At 40.0% G+C, this 12300-nt stretch overlaps 1 protein-coding gene across 2 annotated transcripts in view; it reads right to left on the bottom strand.

The window, feature by feature from the left end:
* The window catches only part of LOC310965968 (cadherin-2-like), a 145009-nt gene extending 134961 nt beyond the window's left edge, over nt 1-10048 (bottom strand). For both annotated transcript variants that reach the window (XM_083939734.1, XM_083939735.1), the window contains exons 1-2: nt 9911-10048; nt 14-152 (exon numbers count right to left, since the gene is read on the bottom strand). In XM_083939734.1, the coding sequence (XP_083795860.1) occupies nt 14-152; nt 9911-9952 (181 nt within the window). In that variant the 5' untranslated portion in view covers nt 9953-10048. The remainder of the gene's footprint in view (nt 1-13; nt 153-9910) is intronic.
* Nucleotides 10049-12300: the final 2252 nt, after the last annotated feature.

Below are 12300 nucleotides of genomic sequence, written 5' to 3'. Positions count from 1 at the left end.
TGTACGCACTGACCGTTGAAGACGGCCTGTCCCCTTGCCATCTCTGGGTCCATTTCGATGATATATTCCTCCTGAGTAAAGCCCCTCACGCATGGCAACGACCCCTGCTCCCTTGGCAACAACCGCTCGGCCTCAACATGCAGAACAACGACCTGCAAAGGGAAAGAATAGAAAGATAAAAGGGAATAAACAGAATATACACATATTTGTATGCATTTTAGATTACATCTTGATGCCCTCCAAAATCTTGACTGATGCGTTTGTGACTTCTTAATGATAGCCTTATTTATTTATTTCATCAGCTTCTCCAGCCTCATTTTTTGTAGGCAAACATTGGTCAGAAATAAGACAATATCTTAATTGATTGATTAATTAATTAATTATTTTTTTTTAAAGCTGATGTTTGTGATTGAAGCCATACTGTTTTGATTCTCTGCCATTGTTAAGGCTCAGTATGAACATGGGTAAACAGAACAATGACAGAATCAAAAAGCTGCTGATTTAGTTTTCTCCATCCTCTTGATGGGTTTGATGTCCAACTTTGAAACAGGAATGCAGAAAAATGCTGTACATCAAAGGGAAAATCACATCCAGTTCAGCACCAGTCCAAACCAGGAGACCATTATTAATCACCATGAGGAGCAGCACACAACTGGGTCAATTAATTTTGATGATAATTAGCGTCTAGACTTTTGTCTCTCCCACCCCCTCACCCCTACCATCAACTCCAGTCACGCACACACACACACACACACACACACACACACACACACACTGTTCCCACTCCTCTTTGTCAGTTTGTTAGTGTATGTTTGTGTGTGTGTGTGTGTGTGTGTGTGTGTGTGTGGGGGGGGGGGGGGGGGGGTTCTGTGATTAAAGTAATGAAGCGAAGAGGAGTGCTGTGATTTGCTTCCGCTTAACCTAAAAACTTTAAACCCTCACGTCCTCGCTGCCCATCCTGACATGTTTGTAAGAGGTGGGGAGGGGGGACTAAGCACGACCAGCTTTGGTCTCATCCCTTATTAGCATAAGGAAGGAGGAAGGAAAGCACATTGTAATATGCTGGTGGGATGCTGTGTTTCCGCATCACTTAGAGGGCAGGCAAATAGGGAAGAGGGGATAAAGCAGGAAGAGGACCCAGAGATCATGCCAGGATAGGACGGGGTCTGTTCCAGCACAGAAATATATACAATCACAGTCTTAGTATTCACTAACATGGCAATATACAGAGGTAAAAATTCATTGTTGAAAAATAGTATTTGGAAACAATCTCTCCACAAGGTCCACATGGTAGCTATGATTAGATCTTAGTGCTATATACTGATAATAAATAGTAATAACAGCCCTACTCACATAATTATTAATCAGAAAAGTATTCTGCTACAATTTTAAATAGAAACATTTAATTTGATTAAACATTTGAATGGTTCCACCTTCTTCAATGTTGCCTACTCTTCTCCATTTTACATAATTTAAAGTTAAATACTAAACTGGGCATTAGGATGGGAATCACACTTTTCTGATATGTAATATGCATCATCATTTATCATTTACTAGGGAAGTTAAAGGATAAAACAAATGTTAGGAGACTTGTTTTTTTGAAAATCTAACTATAGTGTTTAGATGATTAAAGCCTTGATGTCAACACATACTGTGGGAAGGAACATTTATCTATTTTTTAGTTTATTTGTAAGTAAGTACAGGGAGTATCAATATGGGCATTTTAAGTTATTTCCATGTTCAAATATTCATAAGAAATCATTATAATTTAGTAGCTGCATGAGCCATTTATTATAGTGGCACATGAATACTGATGTCCAAATCAAGTACTCAAGTACTCATGCTCATCCCTAGTAATAAGCTAAAGCTAATTACCAACACCACTCCCTTGATTGGCATTAGTAGTTCAAGTAATCAATAAAATTACATGTTGAAGTTCAACATCTTATAAAAAGGGATATACTAATAACCCACAACCAGAACAACCATCCATGACATCTTTCCAGGTGATTTTTTATAATTATTTTTTGTTTTGTTTACCACGTGCCACAATCGATTGACATCTTTCAGCTGTGGTTAGCTAATATGACGGTGAGAAACGGCCGCTCTAACAGTGATAATGCCAACTCAGAGCCCACAGTTAGTGAGAACAAAACCATCAAAGCGTTTGATAACATGTGATTACACATTAGCGTAAAAAAGCATCCATTCTCACAGCTGTCATGGAGTCACACACTGAAACTCTAAATGCACCTCAAAGTGATCAGCAAAGCATTAAGCACAAGGTCTGACAAGTGCTCATTGAACATCACACAGTAACAGTGTGAGTTGTCTGACCTTAAAACAACCTTTCTTCCTCACTGGTTTCTGTGTTCAACTCTACACCTTCCAGAACATTACACCGCATAAAATCCAGGGGCCTCATTACAGGAATGTCTTCAATCTTATCTCAGTTTAGGATGACATTTAGCATTTTTGATATTACAGAAACTGTTTCCTAACTGCATTTAGGAACTCTCTGGTGTTATTTTAGGATAGAAATGTAGCTATTACAAAACCATACAGTGCAGTATAGTGCACTGGCATGCTAAGGAAGGGTGTCTGTCCCAAAATGTTCGTGTGGCAGCTGAATCATTCAGTAAACTTGGAATGCAGTCCTTATCTTTACTAAATAAACACAAAACATATTGATCCAAAATATTTTGAAATGCAGAGATATAAAGAAAAGATTTCTTAACACGCCGTTTATTTATAGTTCAAGTGACTTGAACTATAAACATTTATTCGTTTTTGAGATATGATCATTTTATAAAGTCGTTTTGATAATTTCATCTGCGACAGATATTATGGTTTTTATTTCAGATCGTTTCATACAGGATCATGTCAACAACAACCAGCCGGGGGCGATCCATGTTTAAAGGGTTAATGAAGCTGTTTGTCTCAGCTTGAATGGAATCGATCGGCCCCATCGTCACAATACTCGCTCCAGCTATTTGAGTCAGTATCTATCCAGAATCAGTATTAGTGCGTCCCCATCACAAACCCATCAATGAGCCTATTATTTCGAATGTGATCATATTACCTTGCCATCCGTTTATTACATGTACAATCGTTACTCCCTCTAAACAATATTGGATTCTGGCATAAGTCCTCCACAGAGAAGCCTGCCTTGGACAAAAATCCTGTTGTTGAGTGTTTACAATAACCATCACAAGTTAAGGTTGCTTGTTCTGTCCAACGAAGTGACTTCAATGATTGATGAATTGTCAAAATTGTTTGGCAATTTATTGGTGGTTGATCAACTAACCCATGAACGGCAAACTCGGTGCAGTGGAGAGCCAACCGTTTTGCAGACTTTCCAACCATATAAGACTGTTCCCCATAAGGGTTTCCCGCAGCACATTACAGCTTAGGTGGCCGCCTAAACAACACAGGCCTGCTGCCTTAACTAACGTCTTCCAAAAAATATTTTTATTTTATTTTTTTATTATATGAGTGATATTTGCCGTGTTACACTAAGTCCTATCAGCACGAGAGCGTCAGACTGAAAAATAGGTAAATGTCCCATGCACCGGCAGACTACTGATGTGTTTAACAAAGAGCGAGCACCGTCATGAAGCAGGTGCGTCCAGCATCATGTAAACAAACAGAGCCGTAAACCCATTTTACAGTCTGTTTATAATACAAAGCTGCACTCAGGAGGACAGTCAAAGGTTGTATTGATGTTGATGTTAATTTCAATGTTAAATCCCCAAAAAATTGTTGAAATGTCGATGGTGTTAAATGTGGTTTTGTTAACAATGGTTGTGTGTTCTGATTGTGAGCTGTTATAGCCCACAGGTAATTTATTTCAAGAGTGAGTAACAGCAGTAAGCTTGTGAGGAACGGTTGTTCTTCCTGTCAGCTCTGACATAAGTAGTGACTGATGACCACTTTTGCATGTTTTGCTCTTACTTTGGTTGAAATTGCACAAATTCTTCTCGTTTCAGTTGCTGTTAAGAAATGTATTTATTTATAAATGTGTTGTTCTTGTTCCAGATGGTATTTATTACTATGTTGTACTATTATGTAATATTTAGTGTTAAATAAATTGTTCGATGTAGTACCACCAGACAACAAACTACACCCCACCACCTTAACAAACAAGTTTTCTGCGGGTAACCCTGTCCAGCTCCTTTCCCAGACCTCATCTGTTTGATTATGTCTTATCTCTTCTAGCAGATATACAAAAGAAGTAAACAGTTTTTTCTAATTTCAAAGTTTCAGTGAGATAAATGAATGGCAATTCAAGCTTTGCTTGGAGAAAAATGTGCATCAATTTAATTATTAAGTACAGAATTCACGAATGACCAACGAGTTCCATCGATCAAGCATCAATCACCCCCCTCGGGGGAAAAGGTCAACAGACGAGGTCATGATCAGAAGGGAGGACAGTGGGCATCACACCTTTAACTCTAATATCCTTCCTTGATTGAACTAAAGCCTCTGGGAAAAGTTACACAGCGTTCTTTGCTGCTGTTCATTGATTTATTCCAGTGAACTGTGAGATACAGAGATAGATGTCACTAAATCATTAACCATATTACTACACCTGATATCATTCATACATCCTACAGCCACATACAGTAGCAAACAGTAAAGGTGCCTTCAGGTGCAAATGTGGAACATTTATACCTGGGCCTATATAAAAAGCTCAAAGACCTAAAACCAAAAAACAAATGTATGAAAGGCTTTTAGGTGATTTAAGGTGCAGCTCTGAGAGTGCTGACCCTGCTGTTTTGAAGGTGATGGGATTATTTCAGGACCTGACCTTTGACCCTAAAGCTCTGCCCTTTCTCTGAGGCACACACAGAAATATAGAGTAAAAACGGTTCATCTGTACGGAAGCTGAGAACGACCACCTTGCAATTATTTTTTTAAATGCTGTATCTCGAGAAAATTAGTTAATTATCTTGTTATCTAAAGAAAAAAAAAAGATTGTCTCCTTTTATTATTATTATTTATTAGAGCTCCGATCAAATGGCCCAGATCACTGACAGTGATGGACCTGGAGAAGTTATAAGGAAGAATACACACATGATTACATCTGGTTTACATATAATAAATAACAATTGGATCATACTCTTGAGCAGTATCCAAATGTTCGACTATTCAGATATCCAGTCATTGGGTGGGTATTCAGATTTTCAATTTTGGTAGTCATATTTCTGTTTTTAAACCCTATCCTTTTTTAAATTTTTTGATTAAGTGATAACGTACAGGACGAAACAAGTGAAAGACATTATATGAGGACATACAGGTAACATGTTCACATTAAAGACAACCAAAACAAAACAATAAAAATAAACAGAGACGAGAAGGAAGTCAGTACAATACCACACATGCATGTTGATGGTGTTGAAAGGCACTCTGTGTTTGTGTGTGTGTGTGTGTGTGTGTGGGGGGGGGGGGGGTTGGTTGTATTATATTTGTGAAAATCCAGAAGCTAGGAGTCAGAGAGAAAGAATATAAAGAGTATAAATAGAAAACTAAAAAATGCTGGAAAGCCCCCAGCCTCCCTTCAGTTTTTGTCAGTAATGCAGTAATGCAGGGGTCTCACCTCCTTCAGTCACCCACAGACCCTAGTGAGGGAGTTATCCATATTAGCCGCTCTCTTTCAACAATGTTAGTTTGAAAAGACAGGCATGGAGACTAAAATCCAACACGCTGTTTGAAACAATAATCACTGATCAATTATTATTTTCACCACTCATTTATTATTTCCACAGAATCACTGCAGCGCTGTGCCGTCCATCTCAGCCGAGGACGGAGACACGTCTGTCTGTCTGTCGCGTTATAACGGAGCAGTGTGAGTAGAGGTCTGTGTGGTTAGACTGTAGCAGACTGGGGTTGTTTTCAGGAGATTTAATCCTTCCTGGTTCATACTGCTGCTCACCCCCCAAAAACAGTTTTCGGCCGATTATATTTAAAAGAGGTATATTATATGTTAACTTTGTCCCTTATAAATCAAAAGGAAAATGCAACTTAATATAGAGGGAAATTTGGTTGCTGGAAAATAAATAAATGAATAATTCCTGACTGATTCATTGAAGTTGAGGACATCTCTGACGACATACAGACACCAAATCAAACATTTTACTGAATCCTTTTAGAGATGGGCTTTATCTGGACTGCTTGAATTAACTCCACATAAATGTCAGTTAATATGGCTGCACTAGTGTCGGCTGACTTGACTGCAGTGCATGACGACACTTCTAATCTGATGAACATTATAAGAAACAAGAGGAAACAATCTTTTGTTTTCTTGTGGTAATGAGTTAATTGTCTCTTTAACTTGAGATAACAAAGCTGGTTAAGAGAACAGCGTTAAAAAAAAACTGCAAACACGGCCGTTCTCTGCTTCTCTACTTGGTTTAATACGAATAATGATCCCTTAACATAGTTACTGACCACCTTTCAAAGCTTACCATAGGCCTACTCTTTAAGATGTCATTTTAAGTCACAAGCCCCATGTGTTTTTCAGTGTTTTTGTAGGCCTACCAGGGGTAGAATGTTTCACAAAATCCACTGTTCGGTTCATATCGCGGTTTTCGGGTCACAGTTTTTCGGTTCGGTTCGGTTGTTTTTTTCTAATTCTTTTAGATTCTAAAAATACCATGTATCAGATCTGTAGCCTAATAATTAGATTATTTGTTAATCAGATATTCTTAAGGACATGTCATGCAATCATCCAAAAACAAAAACAACAATAAGGCAGCTTGTTTAGGGATTACTGTAAAAATCTTAATATAAAGTGAAGTGAGATTTTGAAACAGTAGGAGAGACATTGCTGCATTTACGCTTTTATATATTTAATTGGCAAAAAGGTAAACAATTATTTGCCTTCTAGGTAAGAATATAAACACTTATACATTATCAAATCTTAGAAAAAATGAAGAAAATAGGTTTTCTTTCACCAAAATATTATATAATTTAATTAATTTGGAATTGAGGCCGGTTGACGAAAATGATCCAAAATGAGGGTCTGGAAAGATATGAGCATCACATTAATGGATATTGTAAAACAATGCAGCGGCATAGGAGTACATACAGTATATTGTCTTTATTTTATCAATGTAAATATTAGTCATAGACCACAAAGTGCAACAAGCTTTTCAAAAAACAATCCTTGTTAAATGAACAAACCTGTTAACCAGAGGTTTTCACTCAATTATTGGACTAAAGTAAAGTTTGAGGCTCTTCTCCTTTACTTGAGTATTTTATTTACATGCTACTTTATTCTTCTACTTCACTACAAATCAGTGGAAATATTCTACTTTTTACTCCGCTACATTTATCTGATTACTTCAGTTACTAGTTACTTTACCAGGCTGACAAGTACATATGTAACATTAGTTTATTCATCAAAAACTGGACTGACACAAATGGATGAAACATAAATGCAGAGTAGCATGATTTTTATCAAATTCTACTCTTTACACTCAGATGGCTGCAGAGTAAACACAGGCTTCACAGTTACAGAAACAATAACTTCTCTGGTGAACTGACGGTTTTCTGTGTCAACTTTTCTTTTTTTCAGAGTAGAAAGAGACATTGATGTGGTGATTTAACCACGGATTTAACCAGACAGAAACGATTGAGAACAACAACAGAGCAGAGCCTAGCGAGCTGCTGCCAAGAGGATTCAGAAACCCGCGAAGAAGAGCGTAGCGGGAGCGTGCGTAGCGGGAGCGTGCGTAGCGTTGTGGCCGTGTGCCTACAGGGAGAGCGTGGAGCAAGTCTCCCAGCGCGCCGGGATTTGATACACTGAGACGTAGCGCTGAGATGTAGCGCTGAGACGTAGCGCTGAGATGGACACGAGAGAGGACAGCGGTCATGAGGGCTTTTGCTACGTTGCACCTCATAAACCGAATGGTACACACGTGTACCGAACCGTGACATGCGTACCGAATGGGACGGATTTTTTCCGGTAAACCGTTCCACCCCTAAGGCCTACTCATACTTGCCAACTCTGCCGTTTCACGTGGCAGACTACTGATTTTTAACCTTGTCTCCCGCGGTGCTCCGGTCAGTAATTTCTCCCGCTAATCTCCCGATTTTATAGTGAAGGAAACAAGTACGCTTGTGGGGGATATTTGTCACAGTATCTGGCAAACATATATGTAATGCAGAACAAGAAGAAGTTGTTGGCGGTTTCGGTCTTCCTGTTCAGCGTTCGGACTACACAGGACAGATATGGGTGAAGTGACATCTGACACGCAGAAAAGTAAAGAAAAATGGAAGACAAAAGAAATCATGCTTTTGAAGTTCAACACACGTTGGACTGAGATGTTTTTCTGGTTGAAGCAGCCGCTGTGGTGCCTACCATGCCTTTGGTTAGGTGTGTAATGTTGAAAACAGCTACTTAATCCTTTAGATGGTGTCAGTCAGTGGTACACACTTTTTAATTTGATGTGCAAATGCTGCAGACTAAATGCGTTGCAGTGTAACTGCCTTATTATTTAGCCTTCTGGTTCTCATTTTGAACGATTAAAAATGCTATTTTTTTCCCCATTGTCCTTAAAAACATTTTCAGAACAAGGTTCCTTCATCAGGTTTAAAATACAAGGCAAGAAATGACAAATTATACCTTGGGCCAATACACTGATGAAAAAAAATCTCCCTATTTTTCATAACCCAATGTTGGCAAGTATGGGTCTCCTGCTGAAATTACTGAATCCCCATTAAAGACCAGAAGAGTTGGTGCCTCCACTCAGGACCATGGGCAGCAATGATATATGCCCCATGTGAGTTCTAGCCAATGGGATAAAGGATGGAACACATTGATGTGGTCCTTGAAGTATTCCAGTGTTACTCATGGGAATGGGCTGGACAGCAGGTGGCCCAACAACATGAGTGTCTGGACTATGAGCCCTGTGTGTCCCTACAGCCTGCACAGAAATGACCGTCCCCTGCTGAACACAAGTACCAGGAAACATTTGCTCAAAGTCCACAGAACCACCGCGTACACAGGCAGCGAGCCAATACACAACTGTGCTGACCGTTAGTATGAACAGAAATAAGACGGGTCCACTCTGAGTGGCAGGTTTCATGTCCACATTTCTACACTTATGTGGAATTGTTACAGGACACAGGACAGGAATAAATAAAAGGCAGGTCAAATCAAAGAATAGACGAGACTCATAAGATGTCTTACAGCTAAAGGTCCAACACGTTTTAAGAGGACACAAAACCTCTATCTTTTTAAATGGAGATCGTGTTACGTTCACTGCAAGAACAAGCGCCGTATCGGGCTCTGGATTCACTCAGGCTGTACTGCACCCCCCTCACAACCCGACACAAGTGCAGCATCTGATGAGAGCACAAAGCAACGTGAAATGTGTCACAGTGACATAGTGCTGTCATCCGAGGAGGGGTGGACGCTGTAACGGTCATTCTGCGCTCTCTCTCGCGCTCTCTCTCTGTCTCTCCTATTTATATATATATATATATATATATATATATATATATATATATATATATATATATATGTATATATATATATATTTTTATTATTAGTATTTTTTTTTTCATAATATACATTTTTTTTATCCGCATTTGATCCGGAGCCCCCGTGTGATCCTGCAGAGGAAGCATCACTGCGCTCCTCTTGTTTGTGGAGCAGCGGAACCAGGGCAGGTCTGGGATCAGCAGCATTTCACCGACAGTCTATGGTCTGTCTGTGTGGATCTAGGCTGTCTGTATCTCCTTATTAAACGCTAGTCGAGGATAGCAGAGCCTTCCAAATTAACTAACATGAGAGCAGATGCCCTTTCCTCCCTCCATTCTCCGTCTTCTCTAAACGGGCTTCCGTCTGTTCTGGCTGCAGCCTCCGACTATCCCACTGACTCTGTGTAAATGTAGATTTTACCTGCAGAGCCGCCATCGCAATCCAAATCCCAAAAAGGTGCATATTGTTGTGTTATAATTCCTCCTCCCAGAACCGACAGGGTGTGCTGGACGGCAGATGATTAATTCCCGGTAAAGCCCGGCGGCATGAGGCTGCCCTGTTCCCTCCACCAGCTCTCCACCGTGTCTGTCTGCTCTCCCCGGCTCAACGCCGATCCAACCTGGGACTGTCTCACTGCCGCCCTCTAACGGACGGCAGTGACACTGAGCCCGGCGGCACGGATGGAGACAGGGAGACACTTCCACTCCTTTTATGGACGGACATATTCAGTCTGGATAGCATCAAAAGTGTACGGTTCGTAGGCTACAGTTTGCATTAAAGTGATTCTAAACTGATTTTGGCCCTTGTACTCAAAGATTCAGCCATACACAGTGGAAAAACAGGGACATAAAGTGATACAAATGTAGACAGGGGAAATTTGATACCGGGCACAACTCTACTTTCTAACAACCTATCTTTCATTCTTTTTTTCTTTTATTAAAATGTCCTCATTTTTATTCCTTTATTTTTATAATTAATTGTATTTCCTTATTGATATGTGGGAGGCTGGGGGGGGGTCGTTTTTTTTGTTTTCTATTTATTTGTTTTTAATGTGAATAATATTTTTCTTACAAACACACACACACACACGCATACACACACACAGAGTGTCTTTCGACACTGTCAATATTTACTATGATATTGTACAATGACTTCCTGCTCGTCTCTGTTCTGTTTTTTTGTTTTGTTTTTGTTGTCATAAATGTGAACATGTTACCTTCATGTCCCCTCATAATGTCTTTCCCTTGTTTTGTCCAGCCCCCACCACAGCGACTTCCTGGTTGATCCAATCAGAAAGTGCCAAAAACTGCAGTTCTCTTGAGTGTCCACTAGGGGCAGGTTCCAGGTTTTTCTTTTATTGGAAGTTAAAGTTTATGAATTATTAGGGGCGTGGCCTATTGAGTGACAGCTAGCCTCTGGCCCTCACTTCTCTGGGGTATACGTCAGCCAGATGGACGTATCTCCCTCCCCCTAATACCACATACATGCCTTTTTTTGGTAAGAGGAAATGAGGCGGAGTCAAAGTCTGACAATATGGAGACTCCCATAGGCGAGGACGATTGGAACAAGTTGAGAAAACAGACCTCAACGGAGTTTGTAAAATGATTGAGGGTCAGCTTGATCTGTTTATATTCACTTTAATGACAGCACAGACATCCATAGTACAGCGAATGAGCTCAAAATATTGTAACAATTGTTCACTTTGTGAGAAAAGCACAACGTTTCCATCATATTTAGTACATACCATAAGGTTTATTTTAAGATCAGGAGGGTAGTCAAATTTTGCGTTTGCAGACCGTGAGAGGTAAAATTCAAGATGGCCGCCATTCTCTTGCCTATAATGTTCAAACGCTCATAATTTTGGAACCATGTTCTTTAGAAAAACAATCAAAGAGTCATTTCCTACTAAATTCTATACGTACATTCATTTGGTGGTACACTTTAGATCATCAGTTACCAAGAAATTTATGTAAAAGTCAAGGTGAAAATTTGACAAAAATCTAAGTGTCTTAATCGGTTGATCAAGTCATCCTCCGGTGACGGCCTATTTACAAAGGACACTCTCCCAGATTTTAAGTTTTAAATGATAATCAGATTTTATTTACAAAACAATATCCGACAACCCAAAATGAAAGAAATCTGGAGGATTGGCTTAACGGAATAAAAAGTGGAAGAAGTCTGGACCAGCCACGCAATTAGTTTTTGGATCAAGAACTAACAAACCCCAAATTAAACTAACTAATAGTTGGTGTGGTGGGTAGCACCGTAGCAATAGGGTTGCTGGTTCGAATTTGGGCTGGGGCCCTTCTTTGTGGAGTTTGCATGTTCTCCCCGTGCCTGCATGGGTTCTCTCTGGGTTCTCCGGCTTCCTCCCACCATCCAAAGACATGCACGTGTTAGGTTAATTGATGACTCTAAATTGCCCATAGGTGTGAATGCTAGTGTGCCTGTCTTTGTTTGTCTCTATGTGCCCTGTGATAGACTTGCGTCCTGTCCAGGGTGTATCCCATCTCACACCCAATGTCAGCTGGGATCGGCTACAGCCCCCCACGAACCTGTTAGAGACAAGCAGTTGAGTATGTTTGGTTTATGTATTTTTTAATTAAAAAAAGCCATGATAAACAGAATTCCCGGGCCTCCAGTCCTAAAATGATGCCACCAGCTAGGAAGCTGCCATGTCTGAGGGACAGAGTGAGACCAGACCATAGACTGCCCCTTAAATGACAGCAGTATGCCTCCCACTGATCAGGTTCACCTAAGTAGTAGAAACTGGATGGAAAGGAAACACCAACAGCTGATCAATTCATAGC

This window comes from Echiichthys vipera (genome assembly GCF_963691815.1).
Source record: "Echiichthys vipera genome assembly, chromosome: 3".
NCBI lineage: Eukaryota > Metazoa > Chordata > Actinopteri > Perciformes > Trachinidae > Echiichthys > Echiichthys vipera.
This window is presented reverse-complemented; position numbering and strand designations above follow the sequence as displayed.